Here is a 25,445-nt window from a genome sequence, read left to right as displayed (position 1 = left end):
TCAATAGGGGTGTAGAACACTTTGCCTTGCAGTGATACACATAGGGAGTGTGCTGTGTTAGTGAAATAATACTGTTATTTGGTATTACATGCAGATTAGGCATCATTATTAGAATCACTGCCGCAGAGTGGTATAATGACAGAGCCTGGAGGTGACATCAGTATGCGGAGACCATATAGTGGCTAAATGACACAGTGTGGAAGTGGCGGCAGCATGAGGAGACCATATAGTGGCTGAATGACCCAGCCTGCAGGTGGCAACAGTTTGACGAGACCATAGGGCCTCACAATTGAAAAGATTAAAGATATTTTTTAACATTTAAATTGAAGCTTTCAAATAGGTGAGCCATGTGCCAGCAGCATGAAGAGGCCATATGGTGGCACAGTGACACAGCCTGGAGGTGGCAGCAGAATGAAGACATCATAACCTGGCAGAATGACACAGCCAGGAGTTGGCGGCAGCAATAGGAGACCAGATAGTGGCTGAATGACACAGCCTGGAGCTGGCATCAGCATGAGGAGAACATATGGTGGCAGAATGAGACAGCCTGGAGCTGGCATCAGCATGAGGAGAACATATAGTGGCTGAATGACACAGCCTGGACTGGCGGAAGCATGAGGAGACCATATATTGGCAGAATGACACAGCCTGGAGGTGGCAGCAGCATGATGAGACCATATAGTGGCTGAATGACACAGCCTGGAGGTGGGGGAAGCATGAGCAGACCATATAGTGGCTGAATGACACAGCCTGGAGTTGGCGGCAGCATGAGGAGACCATATAGTGGCTTAATGACAAAGCCTGGAGCTGGCATCAGCATGAGGAGAACATATGGTGGCTAAATGACACAGCCTGGAGGTGGGGGAAGCATGAGCAGACCATATAGTGGCTGAATGACACAGCCTGGAGTTGGCGGCAGCATGAGGAGACCATATAGTGGCTGAATGACAAAGCCTGGAGCTGGCATCAGCATGAGGAGAACATATGGTGGCAGAATGAGAAAGCCTGGAGTTGGCATCAGCATGAGGAGAACATATGGTAGCAGAATGAGACAGCCTGGAGCTGGCGTCAGAATGAGGAGAACATATGGTGGCAGAATGAGAAAGCCTGGAGTTGGCATCAGCATGAGGAGAACATATGGTAGCAGAATGAGACAGCCTGGAGCTGGCATCAGAATGAGGAGAACATATGGTGGCAGTATGAGACAGCCTGGAGCTGGAATCAGCATGAGCAGAACATATGGTGGCAGAATGAGACAGCCTGGAGCCTGCATCAGCATGAGGAGAACATATGGTGGCAGAATGAGGCAGCCTGGAGCTGGCATCAGCATGAGGAGAACATATGGTGGCAGTATGAGACAGCCTGAAGCTGGCATCAGCATGAGCAGAACATATGGTGGCAGAATGAGAAAGCCTGGAGCTGGCATCAGCATGAGGAGAACATATGGTAGCAGAATGAGACAGCCTGGAGGTGGCATCAGAATGAGGAGAACATATGGTGGCAGTATGAGACAGCCTGGAGCTGGCATCAGCATGAGGAGAACATATAGTGGCTGAATGACACAACCTGGACTGGCGGAAGCATGAGGAGACCATATATTGGCAGAATGACACAGCCTGGAGGTGGCAGCAGCATGATGAGACCATATAGTGGCTGAATGACACAGCCTGGAGGTGGGGGGAGCATGATGAGACCATATAGTGGCTGAATGACACAGCCTGGAGTTGGCGGCAGCATGAGGAGACCATATAGTGGCTGAATGACAAAGCCTGGAGCTGGCATCAGCATGAGGAGAACATATGGTGGCAGAATGAGAAAGCCTGGAGCTGGCATCAGCATGAGGAGAACATATGGTGGTAGAATGAGACAGCCTGGAGCTGGCATCAGCATGAGGAGAACATATGGCAGCAGAATGAGACAGCCTGGAGGTGGCATCAGAATGAGGAGAACATATGGTGGCAGTATGAGACAGCCTGGAGCTGGCATCAGCATGAGGAGAACATATGGTGGCAGAATGAGACAGCCTGGAGCCTGCATCAGCATGAGGAGAACATATGGTGGCAGAATGAGGCAGCCTGGAGCTGGCATCAGCATGAGGAGAACATATGGTGGCAGTATGAGACAGCCTGAAGCTGGCATCAGCATGAGCAGAACATATGGTGGCAGAATGAGAAAGCCTGGAGCTAGCATCAGCATGAGGAGAACATATGGTAGCAGAATGAGACAGCCTGGAGGTGGCATAAGAATGAGGAGAACATATGGTGGCAGTATGAGACAGCCTGGAGCTGGCATCAGCATGAGGAGAACATATGGTGGCAGAATGAGACAGCCTGGAGGTGGCAACAGCAGCATCAGGTGTCCTGAAAGTGACCCGGTGACAGAGTGGGACGTTGGGTGGCAATACCAGTACCCGGTGATGAAGGTGGGTGAAAAAAGGAAAACTTGGCATCAGATGTGTGGCATCAGGTGGGTGGCAGGATCAGAATAGTAGCTGAGGCAGGTAGGCAAAAGAAAACGGTCTCTTTTGTAAAAGTGTTAGTGTGCATAAGTAAGTATTGAGCAAATGCATTGCGTAAAACTTAACTTTTTATAATATTCTTAGGAAAACTCTCCCTATTTTCACTTAAAAACTCTGGGAAATGTTTGTAGGTGGAAATAGAGAGAAGTTCCTGTGTGGGGCCACCCTTTTTAGGGCGAGTAACACTTGCCAAGAAGTGAATTAATAATGCAAGAGTAGGGTCTTACAGGGGAAGTTTTTACCCCCACCAGTTACAATGGACCAAAAGTTGTTCCCTTACACCTTTTAGAGGTCTTTGCATCACATCAATACTTGGTGGTGTAGGTGGCACATGGTGTTTTTTGCACACCTTTTCTTTTCTTAGGTGGAAAATTGGGATCCATATATTTTATCCTAAGAAAAGTTAACTTTTAGCTAATGCATATCCTTAATACTTATTTGTGGTCTGATGCTGAGGAACTTCTGTAACTGGGGAGCAGCACCTTAAACATGTTTTGCACTATCCATATTTGTGAAGTGTTGGTGTGGCACCATGGTCAAACTACTCTGCATCAGGCATTGTTGGGTGGAAATCCTGGCTGATCCATGCCTGATTCATTTTCACAAAGGTCAGTCTCTTTTTTCATGGATAGAGTTACTATGGCCCCCGCCGCACTAAACACCCGCTCTGATGGCACACTACTGGCCGGGCACGACAGCTTTTCCAGGGCTAACTATGCTAGTTGCGGCCGCAAATCAAGTTTATCTGCCCAGTAGTCCAGCAGATCTTAAAATTGTGTTGGCATGGTCATGTCAAGGTATCTGCTGGTTCAGGTCCTGCTCCAGGTCTACCTGCTGCTGATGAGTTGCTTCACTGTGATGGTGAAGAAAGCTACTCATCAGCAACTGTAGACTCAGGCTGCTGCTGATGGAGCTGGTACTGCTCCAGCCACCCCACCCCTCCCCAGCAGCCATGGCAAAGGAAGGTGAGCGCAGAGGGCCCCCAAGTCAAACCTGCGAGAGGATTGACGATGGCGCAGATAGATATCGGCCAACTGACTACGTAGAATGTCTCTGTAGTAGATCAGTTTGTCCTCCCTCTCAGTGGGTGTAAAAAAGACCCTCATTTTGTAGTGAGGGTCCAATAAGTTGGAGAGCCAGAAGTCATCCCGCTGACGAATGGTGACAATTCAGCAGTCACTACACAAGCAAGTGAGCATGCATGTTGCCATTAGTGCAAGTGACTCGGAGGGACTTCCTCCCTCCATCTTCACTGTATACTGCCATGTTGTGTGTCTGGGTCCTGTGTCTTGTCTTCCTCATAACCCCTATTGTAGTGAAGATACAGGCTAGGGAAAAGTGTAGCTATATGAGTGGTGTTTGGTACCTGTCCTCTTGCTTAAGTTGCGGCGGTGCAATGCGTTTAATACAGTCTTTCAATACACAGAAAATGAAGTAAGTAGAATAACGCAGCACTCACCACATACTTTTTATTCAACCGTCTTCTTTATTCGGTTCTTTAAAATGCGTAGGCAGGTACAGCAGGAGAACGGAGACCAAGTGTGCGGGGGGATGTGGGTGGCGACGGACCGTTGCGTGCTCTCAGCACTTCGGCAGGCCATTCCTCATAACCCCCCTTGCTCCTCTGGCTGCTCCTGCTCCTTCTCTCCTATGAGATGACTAGAAAAACCACCCATTTCGCCAAAAACTAAACTGTGCTCCACTGTGCTCCCGTGGATTATATCTTCTAACATGTCTCTATGATGTATTATAACTGTGTTTATATGTTATTTACACTTATCATATCCTTCTTTGTAAAGCTTTGTAAAGGACCCATTGTAAAGTTAATTATTTTCCCTTTGTAGGACACAGTGGTGGCTCTTCAGGCTCTGGCCAAGTATGCAGAGTTGACATTTTCTGACAAGGGAGATGTGACTGTGGCAGTCACCTCCAAGTCAGGATTCCTTGAGCAGTTCCATGTGGACAAGAATAACCGGCTTCTTCTCCAAAGGGCATCTCTATCTAAAGTCCCAGAAGACTACACAGCGACAGTAACAGGGGCTGGTTGTGTCTTTGTTCAGGTGAGCAGAAGTTATAAACCAATTCTGAAAATAGCCTGCCCATCAGTAGTCCATATTAGACTAGTCAGGGTGCATTGTCCTTGTGGGAAATGCCTGCCTCTGGTTTTGAGGTCCTTTTCAATGGAGGTTCTAAATTAGGAGGAGCTAAACCTTGGCCATGGAGCTATGAGGGATGCTTGACAGATGGATCTTCTTAAGCTTCAGAATGGGGTTAGCCACATTTCCATGGCCCTTGCAGGGCCAGGCAGGATATAGAGCTTTTGAGAATGGCTTTTACCTTTTTTCACATAATTTAAAGAAAGGTCAATCAGTCCTGGCTCATGGGATAGCTTTCTGGAGCTGATGGTGGTTGCCAAACTTATAAAATTATAAATGTATTTCTTAACCAGTTGTTAGGGAGATGGGGATGAGCTGCTGAAGTGCCACCGTTTGGCATGCCCCCTAGTTTATCCCCAAATTCAAGAAACTCTTTGACTGATATACAGGGCTTTATGACAGTCAAGGAGGGGCTGGGAGGTAAGGGTAAACCAAGAGGCATGCCAGGCTTTGACACTTGAGTCACTCGTCTCCACCTCCTTGACACTTAGAAATTAAAAGGTGGTTGCATAAGTTTGGCAATCACCATCAACACTAGGAATGTACAGTTTTCTTAGATACCCTAACAGCTATCCAATGGTATCTACAGCATTTAGCAGCACAGATTCCCATTAAGTATTACTCTGAATTAACTACAGGAAATATCTGTTCAAAAGTATTACCAATTGGCTATGTGATTCCGTAAACCTATTCTCTTTTTGAGAAATTACTTCTTTTTCATGCAGGCAGTGTTAAGGTACAATGTCCCTCCTCCAAAAGGTGAGGCCACCTTCTCATTAAGTGTAAAATCATCTTCAAGCCAAGAATGTCTGGAGGATTCTGTGACAAATTTTGAAATTCTTATCACAGCTACGTGAGTTTCTTTAAATTTATTTGTGCCATCTTTTACACCATATACTGTAAATTTTTATTTATTCTATAAACATTTATAAATATGCCAAACTGCCAAATATTCTCCGAACTGTCAATCTTCTTATTAAATTGACCAAAATTGAAGTCAACCTCTAAGAACTATTATGGACATTTATCAACGGGTTTAGTCAGGTTTTCTTTACTATAATTGTCGCAAAATTGTCGCAACTGCGACTACGCGATTTTTTGTGCGACATTTTGACTGGAAAGCGAGAAAAGCAAGTTTTTCAAAAATTAACTATGTAGTAATAATTTTAAAATGGACTACGGGTAGTCAGGTATTTATTAACTGCGAAAGTCGCAACTGCGCAAAAAAAAAGTCGCAACAGCGTTAAAAATTGACTAAATTTACTCCAGCTCAAACATGGAGCAGAAAAAGCTACTACCAAAGTAAAAAAGGAAAAATTGCTTACGTGAAAGAAAATTATCAACAGGCTGAAAGCAGTTGATAAATACGTCACACATAAGCCAAAAAAAAGTAAGGAAAAAACTACTAAAAAAAAGAATACATAAGCAAACATTGATAAATGTCCCTCTATATTCTTACATGTTGTGTCTTGATTTTAAATTTTACAGATATACTGGTACCAGGGAAAAATCTAACATGGTTGTTATTGAAGTAAAGATGTTGTCTGGCTACATTCCAGTGAAGAACACAATAAGGAAGGTAAGTAATGGGGATTAAGAACCTCTTTAGAGAGAAGAAAGTGGGGACACTCTGGTATAAATTTAAGACTACAGAGTTATACATGTGCCAGATTTTTGTCAGTAGCTTAGGCTGTTTAATAAATCTCAACACTAATGACCCCTTAAATTACTGATCATACGCTATGCAGAAATGGCCAAGAAAAGAAGAAGCTTATCTGAGATGAAAATTATTTAAACACTAGAAAAGATGACATATGTATAAAATCAATTAAAATAGATGAAGCAGAGAAAACCCTAACGGCTATAGAAAGAAAAGATGGCGGTTCTCTGAGTATAGAACTAACAAAAAAGAGTGCTTGTAAATACCTCATTGAATAATGGGAAGTCCAAAGCTATGGCACAAAGTTACAAACAGCAAGTGCTGAAAAATATATCAATAAAATACAAAAAAAAAGCACAGATGGTGGAAATCATAAAAGCAGCAGTAGAGTAAATACTGTAAATATTACCAAGTGGTATGGAGTGATGAAGTGAACCACCACCACCCAACGTTTCGTGCTCCTTGGCTTCATCCGGGGCATCACTCTATAACTGCTTTTATGTTATCCATCATTGGTGTTTTGCTGTATGTTATTGATGTATTGTGCAGCACTTGCTGTTTATAACTCTATATTGACAAGAAATGTATTGTGTTTACCACCCTCCTGGAACTTTTTTTGGCCCAGAAAGAAAGGTTTATTTTGAAATTGTTTAAATCGTTTATTTTCCTCTAATAATATTTCAGGGGTAGGATCATATTCCAAGATTGTATTAATTTCTTCAATCTCCGTTAATTTAGTCTCCTCTTGAGGAAATTTCGTGTTTAGAAAATTAATTTTTGTACACAATAGGCATCCAACAAAGGCCTTCAAAGCATCCCAAACACTTCCCAGACTGGTTGACCCTTTGTTAATCGCCCAAAATTCGTTGATATCTGTCTCTATTTACTCTAGATCTTCAATAATAGTCAGCCAAAAAAGATTAATTTTATAATTAAAATTCGAGAAACATATCCCTCTATTCCCAATTTCTAATACCATTGGAGAGTGGTCGGAAATAGTTTTAGCTTTATATCTTAACCTCTTCAGGACCCATGACGTATGCATACATCATCACACCCTGGGTCTTAAGGACCCATGACGTATGCATACGTCATGTCTTTTCCTGGTCTCCGCCGCTCACCCGGCGGAGATCGAAAGCGGATCCCTTCAGCAGGGATCCAGGGCAAACGCCGAGGGGGGCCATGTAGGCCCCCCATGTCGGCGATCGCCGCAAATCGCAAGGGAAATCGCCCTTGCGATCTGCGGCGATACCGGGCTGATCGGGTCTCTGGGACCCGACCGCCCGGTGATTTCGCATGATCCCGGCTGTCACAGACAGCCAGGACCATGCTGAAGTATAGGAGCGAGGTGGCAAGCCGGCCACCTCCTCCTATACCCTGCGATCTGTCGGTTAGCATCTGGGCATGCTGGGAGTTGCAGTTTTGCAACATCTGGAGGTCCACAGTTTGGAGACCACTGTGCCCTTCCAGATGTTGCAAAACTACACATTCTCAGCATGCCCTTACTGTCCAGGCATGCTGGGAGTTGTAGTTCTGTAACATCTGGCCCTTCAGATGTTGCAGAACTACAACTCCCAACATGCCTGGACAGTTTTGGCATACTGGGAGTTGTAGTTTTGCAACATCTGGAAGGGCACAGATTGGGAACCACTGTATTAGTGGTCTGCAAACTGTAGTCCTCCAGATGTTGCAAACTACAACTTCAAGCATGCTGGGAGTTGTAGTTCGGCAACATCTGGCTCTAAAGATGCTGCCGAACTACTACTTCCAGCATGCCTGAGAATGTTTGGGAGTTGTGGTTTTGCAACAACTGGAGGCACACTGGTTGGGAAACATTGTCTGTTTCCTAACTCAGTGTTTCCCAACCTGTGTGCCTCCAGCTGTTGCAAAACTATAACTACCAGCATGCACTGATAGACTGTGCATGCTGGGAGTTGTAGTTTTGCAACAGCTGGAGGTCTCCCCCTTGTGAATGTACAGGATACATTCACATGGGCAGGGGGCTTACAGTGAGTATCAGGCTGCAAGTTTGTGATGCAGCAAATTTTGCGCGCCAGCTCAAACTCGCAGCAGGAAAATCGCTGTAACCCCCCGCCCGTGTGACTGTACCCTAAAAACACTACACTAACACAAAATAAAATAAAAAGTAAAAAACACTACATATACACATACCCCTACACAGCCCCCCTCCCCTCCCCAATAAAAATGAAAAACGTCTGGTACGCCACTGTTTTCAAAATGGAGCCTCCAGCTGTTGCAAAACAACAACTCCCAGTATTGCCGGACAGCCGTTGACTGTCCAAGCATGCTGGGAGTTTTGCAACAGCTGGAGGCACCCTGTTTGGGAATCACTGGCGTAGAATACCCCTATGTCAACCCCTATGCAAATCCCTAATTCAGGCCTCAAATGCACATGGCGCTCTCACTTCGGAGCCCTGTCGTATTTCAAGGCAACAGTTTAGGGTCACATATGGGGTATCGCCGTACTCGGGAGAAATTGCCTTACAAATTTTGGGGGGCTTTTTCTCCTTTCACCCCTTATGAAAAGGTGAAGTTGGGGTCTACACCAGCATGTTAGTGTAAAAAAATTAATTTTTTACACTAACATGCTGGTGTTGCCCTATACTTTTCATTTTGACAAGAGGTAAAAGGGAAAAAAGCCCCCCAAAATTTGTAATGCAACTTCTCCCGACTACGGAGATACCCCATATGTGGGCGCAAAGTGCTCTGGGGGCGCACAACAAGGCTCAGAAGGGAGAGTGCACCATGTACATTTGAGGTGATTTGCACAGGGGTGGCTGATTGTTACAGCGGTTTTGACAAACGCAAAAAAAAAAAAAAAAAAAAAACACATGTGACCCCATTTCGGAAACTACACCCCTCACGGAATGTAATGAGGGTGCAGTGAGAATTTACATCCCACTGGTGTCTGACAGATCTTTGGAACAGTGGGCTGCGCGAATGAAAAATTTTGTACAGCCCACTGTTCCAAAGATCTGACAGACACCAGTGGGGGGTAAATGCTCGCTGTACCCCTTGTTACGTTCCTCAAGGGGTATAGTTTCCAAAATGGTATGCCATGTGGGGGTTATTTTGCTGTTCTGGCACCATTGGGGCTTCCTAAATGCGACAAGCCCCCCGAGCAAAATTTGCTCTCAAAAAGCCAAATATGACTCCTTCTCTTCTGAGCATTGTAGTTCGCCCATAGTGCACTTCATGTCAACTTATGGGGTACCTACATACTCAGAAGAGATGGGGTTACAAATTTTGGGGGGTATTTTCTGCTATTAACCCTTGCAAAAATGTGAAATTTGGGGGGAAACACACATTTTATTGAAATTTTTTTAAAATTTTTTTACATATGCAAAAGTCGTGAAACACCTGTGGGGTATTAAGGCGCACTTTATTCCTTGTTACGTTCCTCAAGGGGTATAGTTTCCAAAATGGTATGCCCTGTGGGTATTTTTTCCTGTTTTTGCACCATAGGGGCTTCCTAAATGCAACATGCCCCCCAAAAACCATTTCAGAAAAACGTACGCTCCAAAATCCCCTTGTCGCTCCTTCCCTTCTGAGCCCTCTACTGCGCCCGCCGAACACTTTACATAGACATATGAGGTATGTGCTTACTCGAGAGAAATTGGGCTACAAATATAAGTATACATTTTCTCCTTTTACCCCTCGTAAAAATTCAAAAATTGGGTCTACAAGAACATGCGAGTGTAAAAAATGAAGATTGTGAATTTTCTCCTTCACTTTGCTGCTATTCCTGTGAAACACCTAAAGGGTTAAAATGCTGACTCAATGTCATTTTGAATACTTTGGGGGGTTCAGTTTTTATAATGGGGTCATTTGTGGGGTATTTCTAAGATGAAGACCCTTCAAATCCACTTCAAACCTGAACTGGTCCCTGAAAAATTGTGATTTTGGAAATTTTGTGAAAAATTGGAAAATTGCTGCTGAACTTTGAAGACTTCTGATGTCTTTCAAAAGTATAAACACGTCAATTTTATGATGCAAATATAAAGTAGACATATTGTATATGTGAATAAAATAAAATAATATTTGGAATATCCATTTTCATTACAAGCAGAGAGCTTCAAAGTTAGAAAAATGCTAAATTTTCAAAATTTTCATCAAATTTTGGGATTTTTCACCAAGAAAGGATGCAAGTTACCAAAAAATGTTACCACTAAGTTAAAGTAGAATATGTCACGAAAAAACAATCTCGGAATCAGAATGATAACTAAAAGCATTCCAGAGTTATTAATGTTTAAAGTGACAGTGGTCAGATGTGCAAAAAATGGCCGGGTCCTAAGGTGTAAAATGGCTGGGTCCTTAAGGGGTTAAAGAACTACAACTTTCCACTGCCAACATATCACCGAAGACTAAGTCAATTCGAGAAGCAGTATTATAGGATGAACTAAAACATGAATATTCTTTTTTATATCCATACAACTTTCTCCAGATATCAAAATAGCCCAACTCTTTCATGAAAGAGCCCAAGGGAGAGAATATCTTGATTTCATAATTTTAGAAGACATTTGATCTAAAGAATTGAGAATTCAATTAAAATCCCTACTGAGATATATTTCATAGTTCTCTTTATTCTTGATTAAATCAATCAAAGTAGAGAATGGGGGAGGACCATAATAAAAGGCAAAGATAACCTTTTGCTACATCTGTTTTAATTAATATTATATGTATGTCATCCTGTCCAGTACTTATGTTTAATGACGTAATTTTAATCTCAGATACACTTCTTCTTTTCTTGTTTCATTTATCTATCATTTTATGGCACTCTCTATTCTAAGTTTACACCAACTATTGGTTTGCTTAACCCCTTAAGGAATCAGGATTTTTCCGTTTTTGCACTTTCGTTTTTTCCTCCTTACCTTTTAAAAATCATAACCCTTTCAATTTTCCACCTAAAAATCCATATTATGGCTTATTTTTTGCGTCGCCAATTCTACTTTGCAGTGACATTAGTAATTTTACCCAAAAATGCACGGCGAAACGGAAAAAAAAATCATTGTGCGACAAAATAAAAAAAAAAAAACATTTTGTAACTTTTGGGGGCTTCCGTTTCTACGCAGTGCTTATTTCGGGAAAAATTACGCCTTATCTTTATTCTGTAGGTCCATACGGTTAAAATGATACCCTACTTATATAGGTTTGATTTTGTCGCACTTCTGGAAAAAATCATAACTACATGCAGGAAAATGTATACGTTTAAAAATGTCATCTTCTGACCCCTATAACTTTTTTATTTCTCCACATACGGGGCGGTATGAGGACTCATTTTTTGCGCCGTGATCTGAAGTTTTTATCGGTATGATTTTTGTTTTGATTGAACTTTTTGATCACTTTTTATTCATTTTTTAATGTTATAAAAAGTTACCAAAATACGCTTTTTTGGACTTTGGAATTTTTTTGTGCGTACGCCATTGACCGTATGGCTTATTAATGATATATTTTTATAGTTCGGACATTTACGCACGCGGCGATACCACATATGTTTATTTATTTATTTTTTTACACTGTTTTATTTTTTTTATGGGAAAAGGGGGGTGATTCAAACTTTTATTAGGGAAGGGGTTAAATGACCTTTATTAACACTTTTCTTTTACTTTTTTTTTGCAGTGTTATAGGTCTCATAGGGACCTATAACACTGCACACACTGATCTCTCATCCTGATCACTGGCGTGTATTAACACGCCTGTGATCAGCATTATCGGCGCTTGACTCCTCCTGCCTGGATCTCAGGCACGGAGCAGTCATTCGTCGATCGGACACCGAGGAGGCAGGTAAGAGCCCTCCTGGTGTCCGATCAGCTGTTCGGGACGCCGCGATTTCACCGCGGCGGTCCCGAACAGCCCGACTGAGCAGCCGGGATACTTTCAGTTTCACTTTAGAATCGGCGGTCAGCTTTGACCGCCGCTTCTAAAGGGTTAATACCGCACATCGCCGCGATTCTTCGATGTGTGGTAATAGCCGCGGGTCCCGGCCGTTGATTAGCTCCGGGACCGACGCAGTATGATGTCGTTAAGGGGTTAAACTGTGCTAATATTCTGGTGCATTTTTGGCATATGGTTTTGCATCTAAAGCTACGCCCATTCCCAAAGCCAAGCCCATTTGCTGAGACCATGTCCCTTTTGACAAATGAGGTAAAAAATTATGTTTTAAACTCATAATAAATGTGGCGCAAGTCATGTATGCCAGTGTTTTGGTGTAAATAATACCAAAATTATGGCACATTTCAAATCGTAAATCTTCCCCAAAGTTTATATTTTGTTGCCCAATATTCAAAAGCATGATAATTGTGTATGCCTGTAAAAGCCAAGAGCTCAGCTATGTGGGAGCAGAAGTAGCGGTTATACCCAAGCCATGGTACAGATATTTCTTTGCAACCCAAGAGCTTTGAATTAAACCACTGAGGAAAGCTGTAAGTTTGACACTGTAAGGAAAATTTATTGTTTTTTTAAGGGATATTCTGGGGAAAATTTCCTATGAATAGGTCATCCATAACAGATTTGTGGGGAGCCGACACCCAACACCCCTCCCAAACACTAGTCAGCTGTTTGTCAGAGCTGTAACGCCAGCATACACAGTGAAACGGAAGGAACCTGAGCTGCACCAAGTACTGTATAGCTGCCAGCAGAGCTCAGAGCAGGGATTCCCGCCAACATAGAATAGTGTACCACTGGCAGAGCTAAGCCATGCATCACTGCTTACCACCTTACACTCCAAGAGCCGGACGTGCTTCACCTGATCCATACCTCATCATACATGCTGGCCAGACATGACACGCACTCAAGACGTGTACAAACATGTGTCTTGTTGGACCCAGGCCTCACTGTTAATACATGACCCCAAAAGCTTTGATAATCATGCACATTTCTAGGAAGATAGCTGTCCAATGTGCAGAAATAACACTGAACCCAAATAACAGATGCATATCAGTTTTACTAAGACTTTACTAACAAAGAAGGGCAATGTAATCTGGCACAGCTGCCACTCCAGTGCAGACACGAGCCCCAAGGAACGCCGCTTCACACTGAATAGTGCTTCATCAGGCCTTAGGCCTGATGAAGCACTATTCAGTGTAAAACGGCTGCCATGATCTCTTTGGTACACCCCCCTTTGCATTGCGTCTCCACCCTATATAATCATGAGCATGATTCTCCAATAAAGGATTGGTGTCAATTCTCATTTCTTATGTGGATCTTTACTAAGAATTTGTACCTTACCTTTACAATACTAGTTGTAACACAAACTTTTCTTCACAGCTTGAGAAGAACAAACTGATACAGAGAAGTGACATCCAAATTGACTCAGTTACTTTTTACCTGGAGCAGGTCTGAATAAGTCATCATTTAAGCTTTCATGTTGCTATTGTTTTGGGTATATGCAGGGTTGTATTTACAATTCATGTTGACCTAGACACCAAGAATGAATGCCCCTTTGGGTGATTCCACAAACATTAGAATTTCATCATGCATATCTGTCACAAATATGTAGCAAAAAAGCATATGTTTTTGTTAAAGATTTCCTATGGATCTCACCGCTATACACAGAATATGGTGAAATCAATCATAAATCCACAACACAATGTGCATGCTGCGGCTGTAAATCTGCAGGGAAATCACTGAACCATGTGGATTGAACCAGAGGGGGAAATAGATGTTTTTGTCTCTAGTCAACAGCATGGTGGCTACGGATAAATGAAAAGTATTTCTCTTTTTTTTTTTTTCTCACTTAAATGCTTCCCTCCTCCTCTTAACACTGCTGTATTAGGCACAGGCTCACAGGGGCTTTATATGGCAGAAAGCTTAGGCTGACCCCTGGATTTCTGCTATGGATGTGTTTCAGATATGCAGTTTGCACTGCCCAAGATGTGCCCTATTGTCATTAGTGGGACTAATCTCCAGGTTTTCCATGCGGTGTTAAATTTGGTGGTCATTTAAATTAGTTTTAGTCATATTTGAGTAGGGAAAAAAATAATTGTAAAATGTCCTGCAGATTTTAGATGACAAAATCTCTAGCATATTTATTTTAGTCAACTAAATCTCCAGCAGATTTTAGGCAGGTACAATTTAATGGGTTTAGGAACTAGTAAAATTAGGTGTAGGAAGGAGAGACTCACCTCAGCCCCCAAACACATAACATAATTAATACAAGGATGAATATTAATACTATTACTGACCAAATCCTGTATACTGAGACAAATACAACCAATAATTCCAGTCTGCAAGAGAGAATATCATTATTCATATTACCATATTACCAATATTATACTATTTTTGACCAATCTGCTATACTAAGACCATTAGTACTAAGACAGTATACAAGGAGAAATATTATCACCATACATATTTCCATCATACGGTTACTGACAAAATCCTTTATACCGACCAATATTACCAATATACAAGGAGATATATTATCACCATACATATACAGTAACCATTATAATGTTACTGACCAGATTTTACCAATATCACCAATACCAGTATACACAGAACAATTATACCGCCACACCATAACCATATATTACCACCACGTAATGACTATCTATTACTAGTGCTGAGCAGCAGGGATCATATTCGAATTCACGATATTTTGTGAATATATTGATGATTATTCGTCCTATGTTTGTGAAATTCGCATATTCTCTATGTTTTTTCTCTTTTTTTCCATGTGAAAATTCGGATGTGAAAACAAACAAAGCAAAAAAATGAATTTTCGCCATTACGAATATATAGCACTATATTCTAAATATTTGCAAAATCGCGAAGTGCTGATATTCGCGATAAGAATTAGCATTATGAATATTCGTGCTCAACGCTATCTATTACTACTTCACTGCTACTGAATGAAATTCAGCATTCATTGACCATATAGAGGTAGATACCAGCATTATACAGGTTCTGAAAACAGAATGAGTGATTATAGTTACATTCAATGATTCACAGGTCACATCTTCTTTAAATAAATCACACGCCACATCTTCTTTTTTTTTGTTGTTCACTTTTTTCCCTTTTTCATCTGGCCCTGGGCACCTTGAAGACTTTTCCTGGCAACATCTCGTTTTCACAGAATCTGCTTGATAAACATGTTACTTCATTTTAGCACAATAATCACCTTTATACAATCTCCCCATGTAAATTGTCCCACACAGTAATAGTGCCCACTTTGTGCCCAAATATAGTAGTTAAAAAGTACCTGTCACCAAATAAATGTTTCTAAACTAACTCAGGCTATGTTCCCTAACTACTCCTAACACTCCTCCCACCCTTAAAAAAAAATTCAGAGCTTTAAAAAGCTCTGTATCTTACTTTTCTTCTTGCTCCCATAGTGCAATCTCTTAGCAGGAGAAAGTGGGCGTTTCCGAGCAGGCATGACATCACTGAAGCCTGCTTGGGGACCACTTCCTCCCTCACATTGTTGCAGTGCTGTGATGAATATAGGACCTGAAGCTCTGTGCAGCTTTCAGTGAGGCTCTGTGCAGCTGTCAATTAAACTCAGTGCAGAGAAGCACTTCTTGAGCTTGGTCTCCTTCCAGGCCAGGAGGAGACCAAGCTCACTGTATTTAATCATGACAGAAAACAGAACAGAGCCACCTAGTGACCATTTCTTCTATTAAATTTTAAACATATTTATGTTAATAATTGTAAAGCAAGTGAATGGGAAAGTGTCTTCTAATTACACAAGGTTTATTTGGTGACAGGTTCTCTTTAAGCCAAACTCTTTGCACCATACAGCAGTTATTAATGAGTCCTTATATAGTAGTCCGTTCCCTTTTATGTCCCCATAAAGTAGTAAAGATCCCCACATTGTCCAGCCACACTGCCTCTATAGTAGTTAGGTTCCCCATACTGTTCCTAAATATTAGACAGGACCCAACTCTATCCCCATATAGTAGTTTGATTTCCAAACAATGTTTCCATATAGTGAAAAAAACTTACACTATTCCTATATAGTAGTTAGGTCCCTCACACTATCTCTATATAGTAGTTTGTACCCTACACTGTCCCTATATAGTACAGAGGACCCCCATACTATCCCTATATAGTAGTTAAGACCCCCACTCTGTCCCTATATACTAGTTAGGTATCCTCACACTGTCCCTATATAATACCTAGGTCCCTCACACTGTCCCTATAGTAGTTAAGTACCCCAACTCTGTCTATGTGTGGCAATATGAAAAAAAAAAAAAAAAAAACAATACTTCACATCTTCCTGACAGTCTGGTCTTCTTCTCTGACTTTGGGGCAACCAACTGGGGGAGAGAAATACAGCCTGCATTGATAGTCCCAGGAGCATGAAATTCCAGAACTCCTGTTAGGTGGCGTGTAGCACAAACTGTGCCGACAGTGTTGGGCCCCCTTTTTAGCCCTGAGCCGAGTGCTCGACTTGTCAGTTTGCCCTGGAACAATTGGTGATTAATCCTATTGTCTGGGGAGAACTTTTTGTCGCAATTTTTGTCCATAGATGGAAACTCCAACAATATTCATCATAATTTTTTATAGGAATAAGGTTTTTTTGTTATTTTGTGATAACAAAATGAAAAAAACGTTCATCATGAAAACTCTGACAATAATATTAAATCAACAAAATTAACTTTTTCCTGTGGTTCCAGAACAGTATAAATACATTTTTGATGCAGGTAAACAGTTTTTAGAAACACATTTCACTTAGACATTCATTTCAGTGTGTAATCTTTACCAAATCCAGCTCAAGTCCAACTCATGTGACTAGGGATGTCCCGATACTGATACTGGTATCAGCCGACACTAACCATTTGCTAGTCGTTTAATGTCCCCGATACCATGTCTGATACCTGGTGCCGCTCTGCTGCCCCGTTCTTCCATCCTCCCTTCCGCATAATAATGTTCCATGGAGGAGCATGTCACACACACGTCACTCCACCTCCTCCCCTGCGCCCAGCGTAACGCTACGGAGGAAGCAGAGTGACGTGTATGTCACATGCTCCTTCATAGGACGGCACAATGCAGACCGGAGGAGAACGGGGCAGCAGAGCGGCAGCACCAGCACCCGACCCGAGGAGGTGAGCTGCCTGCAAGGAAGGGGCTGCTACTATGCTACTATGCTACTATGTCTAAATGGGGGAGCCCTGCTGCTGTCTAAGCGGGGGGCCCTGCTGCTGTCCAAACGGGGGGGGGGGGGGGCTGCTGCTGTCTAAAGGGGGGGGGCTGCTGCTGTCTAAAGGGGGGGCCTGTTGCTGTCTAAAGGGGGGGCCCTGCTGCTGTCTAAATGGGGGGCCCTGCTGCTGTCTAAAGGGGGGGGCTGCTGCTGTCTAAATAGGGGGCCCCTGCTTCTGTTTAAACGGGGCCCTGCTGCTGTCTAAAGAGGGGGCCCTGCTGCTGTCTAAAGGGGGGGCCCTGCTGCTGTCTAAAGGGGGGGCTGCTGCTGTCTGAGGGGGGGCCTGCTGCTGCCTAAAGGGGGGGAGCTTCTGCTGTCTAAAGGGGGGGGGGCTTCTGCTGTCTAAAGGGGGGGTCTGCTGCTGTCTAAAGGGAGGGGCTGCTGCTGTTTAAATGGGGGCCTACTGTCTAAAGGGGGGCTGTGATCTATAGGGGGACTGCTACTTATGTCTACAGGGGGGCTGCTGTCTACAAGGGGGAAGCTGTCTACAGGGGGGGCTGCTACTAATGACTGCTGGGGGGCTGCTGCTAATGTCTGCAAGGGGATCTACCTACTATTAAAGGCAATGTTACAGCAGAGTCACCTGCACTAACTTGAATTTATATGTAGATAGTGCAGGTGACCCGGTTTCTACCGCTGCTCACCATGGGTACATCGGTCTCACCGCCAATGCAAATTCCCTGTTCTGCTCAATACTACAGCAGCCGCCTCCATTGTACACAACAAGGAACCCACATATCAGCACGGTAAGCAGCGCCAGAAACCGGGTCATCCTGGGGTCAGATTCCCTTTAAAATATAAGTACTCATACTTGGTATCGGCGAGTGCTAGAATTAAAGTATCGGTACTCCTACTCGGTCTTAAAAAAATGGTATCGGGACATCCCTACATGTGACAGTAGCATTAAATGGCTTGTCTAGCCCCACAAAAGTTTTGTGCATGGGCGCAGGCTGACATAAAAATGGAAATAAAGTTCTACTCACCTGCCCTGATCCCCATCACATCTGTCTTGATTGTGCCCAGTCCCTACTGAGCTTTTGTCTTAACATACAAGAAGTGCTGCTTAATGGAGACAAGACACCATTGGGACAGATATGGCAGGGGATCAGAGCAGGGGAGTATATTTTATTTACAGTATTCCAATCTAACCCCTGCACAGAAATTGTGCGGGAACGGGTTACACCAGAGATTTCTTTTTTCTTTTCAGAGAATTTGAGCTAAGTTTGTGTCTATGGGTACTTCATTTATAGCTTTCAGATCCATTAAGGTTTTACTCATTAAAATATTATATCACTATAGATGGATCACAATCCAGTAAACCTCTCCTTCATGGTGGAACAGGACATTGTGGTGAAGGATCTAAAACCGGCTACAGCAAAAGTATACGATTACTATGAGACAGGTAAATAGCTTTGTTTGTCTACATGCTAAACTGCAGCTATTGCTACACAATGTTTTATGTAGTGCTATGCTATGTTATACATGGAAAGGGTTTTTGTTTGTTATTTTTTCTTCTGTATCGGCCCTGTAGGATCATAGGTTTTACTTGATGGACCAGTGTATTTTTAACCTTACTATATGATTATGTCATTGTCAATCTCAATGCTACGTAGTAACATAGTTTGTAAGACTGAAAAAAAGACTTTCGTCCATCGAGTTTAAGAGTGTTGATCTAGAGTTAGGCAAAGAAAATCCCATGAGGTAGAACCTATTTTTAAGGGAGAAAAAATCCTCCCTGTAAGGTTAAGGGTTTCTCTAAGCTGATCCCCCTATTGCAGGACAAGTTAAAATGTAGTATATTGTAACTACTATTTCCTAGGTGTGTCAGGTATGTTGCAATATAGCTTAATGGTACTTGTTTCTCCTAGATGAACAGGCCAGTGCAGAATACAACCACCCATGCAGTCATGGTAAGTACATCTCCACTCTCCAAATGCTGTGTTGTAAATTATTCTTTTTATTTGTTAATAAAGTTACCCCCTAACAGTCATAGAAGGAAATAAGCTGAGTTCTGTGATATATAGTTTTGTATAATTAGGAGGAGGATTTCTGAGTATAAAGCAGTGTAAACAGGACTAATATGATAGACGTTAAGAGCACACCCAGTGATGAATAGCCTTCTGTGTACAAACACTTTTAGGGTACATTCACACGAATGAATTTCTGCAGCGTATCTGCTGCGAAAAATCTGCAGCGGATTTTGCTACTATTGACTTCAGTGGGTCAGAAGGAAAATCTGCAAATCTGCCTCTATTACGCATTTTCTGTTGACCCACTGACCTATTGAAGTCAATGGTAGCAAAATACACTGCTTAGCAGTTTCCCTAAGATGTCACATTAACCCCTAAGAAGTTGAGTAGTCTAATCACTAGTCTAATTTTCTGGAAAAAGGACCCTCTCATATGTGATAATCAGAGAGCATGTATGTCTAAATGATAAGAAAAAAAGCAAAGACAGTGCTCCGTAGTGTAATAAAACCAAGATAAGTAGGCAAATAAATGACATTATCTTGCTTACCACAATAAGTTGTGCAACCCATACACAACAATGGTAAAGGTGTGTAAGGTAATACAAGGATGGGATCTGCATCCTTTTTGACCTGGATGATAGCAGGCACAGTAAATACAAAGGACACATTTGATAAAAATGGATAGGAATTCACCGGCGCTGATCAAAAACAACCACATAAGTTGAAGGAGTAACTTTATTGGACCATCATGCAATGGCAGATTCATGATGCCTGATGAAGCTGCCATTGTGCAGTGAAACGTGTTGCATGACGGTCCAATAAAGTTACTCTTTCAACTTACGTAGTGGTTTTGATCAGCGCCGGTAAATTCCTGTTGATTTCTATGAAGTGTGTCATTTGTGTTTGCTAAATGATTAGAAGTAAGATTCAATGATTTCACAAAGTACATGAAAGTCTTATTTTAAAGCCAAGATCCATGGCAATAAAACAAAATCACTGATTTAGCCATGTTCTAAGTGAATCAGCTAAGCAGCAGATCATTTTCTATATAGAATTGGCATAGGGCAACATGAATTGTAAGGTGAAGGGGGCCAGAAACAGTTTCTTGACCATGTGTCAGAATGCGCTAGCTCCAACCCCCTCTCAGTAATTCTGTTATACCATTTCATAAAGCTTTCCCTCCACTGTGTTACTTTGTTTGGTACAGTTTAAATCAGGCTCTCTCAAAAAATCTGTTCTGCCCTCAACAGCTACTCCATGATGATCCCAGGGCCTCACCTGAGAACATACACTGCTCAAAAAAACAAAGGGAACACTTAAACAACACAATGTAACTCCAAGTCAATCACACTTCTGTAAAATCACACTGTCCACTCAGGAAGCAACACTGATTGACAATGAATTTCACATGCTGTTCTGCAAATGGAACAGACAACAGGTGGAAATTATAAGCAATTAGCAAGACACACCCAATAAAGGAGGGTTTCTGCAGGTGGTGACCACAGACTACTTCTCAGTTCCTATGCTTCCTGGCTGATGTTATGGTCACTTTTGAATGCTGGCGGTGCTTTCACTCCAGTGGTAGCATGAGACGGAGTCTAGAACCCACACAACTGGCTCAGGTAGTGCAGCACATCCAAGATGGCACATCAATGCAAGCTGTGGCAAGAAGGTTTGCTGTGTCTGTCAGCGTAGTGTCCAGAGCATGGAGGCGCTACCAGGAGACAGGCCAGTACATCAGGAGACATGGAGGAGGCTGTAGGAGGGCAAAAACCCAGCAGCAGGACCATTACCTCCGCCTTTGTGCAAGGAGGAGCAGGAGTAGCACTGCCAGAGCCCTGCAAAATGACCTTCAGCAGGCCACAAATGTGCATGTGTCCACTCAAACGGTCAGAAACAGACTCCATGAGGGACGTATGAGGGCCCGACATCCACAGGTGGGGGTTGTGCTTACAGCCCAACACCAAGATTGGTAAATTCGCCAATGGTGCCCTGTGCTCTTCACAGATGAAAGCAGATTCCCACTGAGCACATGTGACAGACATAACAGAGTCTGGAGACACCATGGAGAATGTTCTGCTGCCTGCAACATCCCCCAGCATGACCGGTTTGGTGATGGGTCAGTAATGGTGTGGGGTGGCATTTCTTTGGGGGGCCGCACAGCCCTCCATGTGCTTGCCAGAGGTAGCCTGAGTGCCACTAGGTACAGAGATAAGATCCTCAGACCCCTTGTGAGACTATATGCTGGTGCGGTTGGCCCTGGGTTCCTCCTAATGCAAGACAATGCTAGACCTCATGTGACCGGAGTGTATCAGCAGTTCATGTAAGAGGAAGACGTTGATGATATGGACTGGCCCGCCCATTCCCCAGACCTGAATCCGATTGAGCACATCTGGGACATCATGTCTCGTTCCATCCACCAACGCCACGTTGCACCACAGACTGTCTAGGAGTTAGTGGATCCTTTAGTCCAGGTCTGGGAGGACATCCCTCAGGAGACCTTCCGTCACCTCATCAGGAGCATGCCCAGGCATTGTAGGGAGGTCATACGGGCTTGTGGAGGCCACACACACTACTGAGCCTCATTTGACTTGTTTTAAGGACATTACATAGAAGTTGGATCAGCCTGTAGTGTGCTTTTTCCACTTTGATTTTGAGTGTGACTCCATATCCAGACCTCCATGGGTTGATAAATATGATTTCCATTGATCATTTTTGTGTGATTTTGTTGTCAGCGCATTCAACTATGTAAAGACGAAAGTATTTCATACGATAAGTTCATTCATTCAGATCTAGGATGTGTTATCTTAGCGTTCCCTTTATTTTTTTTGAGCAGTGTATATTCTACCATTCAGCACCAAATGACATGATAACATCATATAACTCTCAATAGTGCCAACCAAATACCACAGTGCAGCACACATAATACTCCTTAGTAGCAGTAAATACCAAAATGCAGCACAAAATACCTCTCCAGCAGCGCCAAATACCACAGTGCAGCACAAAGCACTTCTTTAGCAGATCTAATCAAATACTACAGTACAGATTAAATTCCTTTTTAACAATGCCAAATATACCATAGTACAGCACAAACAGTGCCAAACAGCACCACTGGCAGCAGTACAGTACAGTCTTCCTCCCCCAATGACAGAAGTGGTTCCCTGTTTCTATTCTAATACTACAGGACTATCCCCCTAGCCACCACTTTTTGCCTATTTCCATCCTTGCCAGAGTGGTCTGCTTGTAGGAAGAACAAAAAAAGAGTCCCTTAGGTGATCTTGGACAGGGTAATTTTTCTGGCAAAATGTATGCATAAAAATGCACAGGAGATGCAACCAGTAACTATGCCCTCTAAGGGTTAGTACAGGGTTAGTATCAGTACAGTTTCTGCTTTGATGTCCCTGCTTATTGCTGATGCCAGGCTCAGGCAGGGACCCCGCAAACCAGAAAGTGAGACACGACTCATAAGATTTTTTTTTGGCATGGATATAGAACCTCAAGATGCAATCATTAAATATATGGTGAGCTGATATTCTGTATATAACCTGCTTCTTTTATTTGTTTGAAAACAGATACATCTGGAAATTCAAGATAGGACCTGGATGTTGGGTATACTGCATCAGTATCTACCGTAAAACACTGAAAAGTTACAGTCTGTTAAAAGCTGAAAAACACACGGAAAAAAAGCTGCAATATCAATAAAACAAGAAAATAAAATGACAAATGTGTCGGACATCTTACTTGTACTCAGTGAAAAGTCTTCAAAGGGCAATAAAAGAATAAAAGGTATAAAAGAATCAAAATATAGTAGCTGCAGGCACCCTAGAAAACACTGGTCTTTTAAATGGAATGCAGCTCATTTATGTTTCAATGAGTGGGGTGACTGATGTGTGGGTGGGAGGGAAGTGACCTCACACTTACAAACAAAGAACTATGGGATGTGTAGTTTATGAAAATGAACTTCAATAGGAAATACAGAGTTCACAAAAGATAGCCACAGAGTTATGGTAATCTCACAACATAGCCATTAAGCCCTGAGACAAGCACAGATCCTTCCTAAGCCTCAGTTTCCTTAATAGACCAGTGACATGAAGCCCTAGTCCATGCCACTACCACCACCGTACTTGGCTGTAGGCAAAACACACTTGTCTTTGTACTCCTCACCTGGTTGCCACCACACAGGCTTGATGTAAATTTACAGAAAAGTTATCTAAATTTACAATTTTAAAAGCCCTTACATCAAGTGTGAGGAGAAGGGGCAGTGGCATGATATCAGGGTGTCCAGCATATCATATGATTTGCTGGTTTAAGTTTAAATCAGCTCAAAGTCCAATAGGAGACAGCAAGGAAGGAAGAAAGTTTTAAACAGTTAAAGACTCACAAGCCGGTCCCAACGTTGCAATGAGAGCAGGAGATGGAGAGAGATAGATAGATAGGAATACTAAAATAGAAAAAGAGATAGTGATAGATTGGGTTTAATAAAACACGCACTATATCTTCCTAATTGTTCAAAAGCAGTGAAGTAAAAGGTACGTGAAAGTAACAGGCATCTGCTCTGTAAACGGAGTATACAAATAGAAGGCTGAAGAAACACTCTTAGTCAAAAAATGAAGGCTCTTAGGGCACTTTTTAATCAAAAGGGTTCCCCCCCTTCACCATGCGGAGGTGGCCTCACTTCAGATGTGATCCTAATACGCTAATTCTACTTACCTCTGTTGGGTGACATGCAGGATCCACTATCAATTCATCCCCTTAAAGGAGTACTCCGATGCACACTTAAAAAAAACACCTTTATCTTAAAATGTAGCCCAGGCACGTACCAATCCATAGAGGTAACTATGTTACAGATTGGTTGAGCCATTCACCCGCAATGCCCATCCAAAGTTTCTGGTACTTTCTGGTGCAGGCAATGAGGGGCATGGTGTAAGACTACAGCTCCCATAATGCCTGCTGTTCCTTTCCTCCTCCTGCTCTCCCCATGCTCAGACCATTCACAAAATTATAATAAAGTATGCCCTCCAGCTCCCTCCCATCTCCATATACCCAACTATTATAAAAACGTCCCTCCTCACATGACTCTCAAGCTCCAGTGGGCTCCCCTAGACTACCATCTAGCGGTGTAATATACTGTAGTGCTGGAGCAGCTGTGTGCCAAAGTAAAAGAAAGTCAAGAATCATGGTAAAATAAAGTGTTTAGAAAACCCCACCTAACAAATAAATTACCGACACAACCGTATTGTATTTTTTTAAGCTCTATTCCCCCCTTAATTGTTCGTTGTTTGTTTTGTTGTAACTACCACTGGATGGCATCCTGGCACATGTCTACTTAGGCTCCCTATGCTCAACATTTTTAAAAACATCCCACACTTTATACATTTTTGCTAAAACAGTTTACAGTTCTAGTGTTGCTGTTGCCCATAGTAAACTTTCAGAATGGTGAAGATATATTTGATAGTTTGATCTGGACAACAGCACCACTTTTGTTATTTATTTCTTTTAAAAAGCACTTTACAATTTTCTAGAAGAGTATTATGCTAATCATATTGCTACTTTTGTTTTTTTATAATAAATTTTTTGGGGGGGTAAGACACACAGAACTCCACAAAAATAAATGATTTAAACATCACAGAGTGATGTTATTGCTATTTATAAACAGGTATTTTATGCTGCTTTCCATAATTAGTTATTTCTCTCATTGTTTAAAATGATTTATTTTCAATAAATAAAAATCTTTTTTTAACCATAAAAACGTTTTATGTTATGTTTTTAAGTACATAAGCTTCCTTAAAAAAAAAAAAAATATATATATATATATATATATATATATAAATTGGTTATGATGTAAAAATGGGAAACTGTAAACAACATGAAACAATTTAATCAAAGTTCGGGTAACTCATTTGAAGTATTGAAATCATGCAAACATTACTGATATCTATAGTATATACAGTATGTATAACAAAATTAACCTCTTCAGG

The 25,445-nt window shown here is 42.2% G+C and overlaps 1 protein-coding gene across 2 annotated transcripts in view; it reads left to right on the top strand.

Annotated features, from left to right (window-relative positions):
• LOC130281676 (alpha-2-macroglobulin-like) overlaps window positions 1-25,099 on the top strand; it is a 102,562-nt gene extending 77,463 nt beyond the window's left edge. For both annotated transcript variants that reach the window (XM_056529144.1, XM_056529145.1), the window contains exons 30-36: window positions 4,363-4,578; window positions 5,400-5,527; window positions 6,163-6,253; window positions 13,622-13,690; window positions 18,798-18,900; window positions 19,367-19,408; window positions 23,040-25,099. In XM_056529144.1, coding sequence (XP_056385119.1) covers window positions 4,363-4,578; window positions 5,400-5,527; window positions 6,163-6,253; window positions 13,622-13,690; window positions 18,798-18,900; window positions 19,367-19,408; window positions 23,040-23,062 — 672 coding nt within the window. In that variant the 3' untranslated portion in view covers window positions 23,063-25,099. The remainder of the gene's footprint in view (window positions 1-4,362; window positions 4,579-5,399; window positions 5,528-6,162; window positions 6,254-13,621; window positions 13,691-18,797; window positions 18,901-19,366; window positions 19,409-23,039) is intronic.
• Window positions 25,100-25,445: the final 346 nt, after the last annotated feature.

This window comes from Hyla sarda, chromosome 7 (genome assembly GCF_029499605.1).
Source record: "Hyla sarda isolate aHylSar1 chromosome 7, aHylSar1.hap1, whole genome shotgun sequence".
In the NCBI taxonomy this organism is placed as follows: Eukaryota; Metazoa; Chordata; class Amphibia; order Anura; family Hylidae; genus Hyla; species Hyla sarda.
The sequence above is the reverse complement of the archived record's forward strand: the minus strand, read 5'-3'. Positions and strand labels throughout refer to the sequence as shown.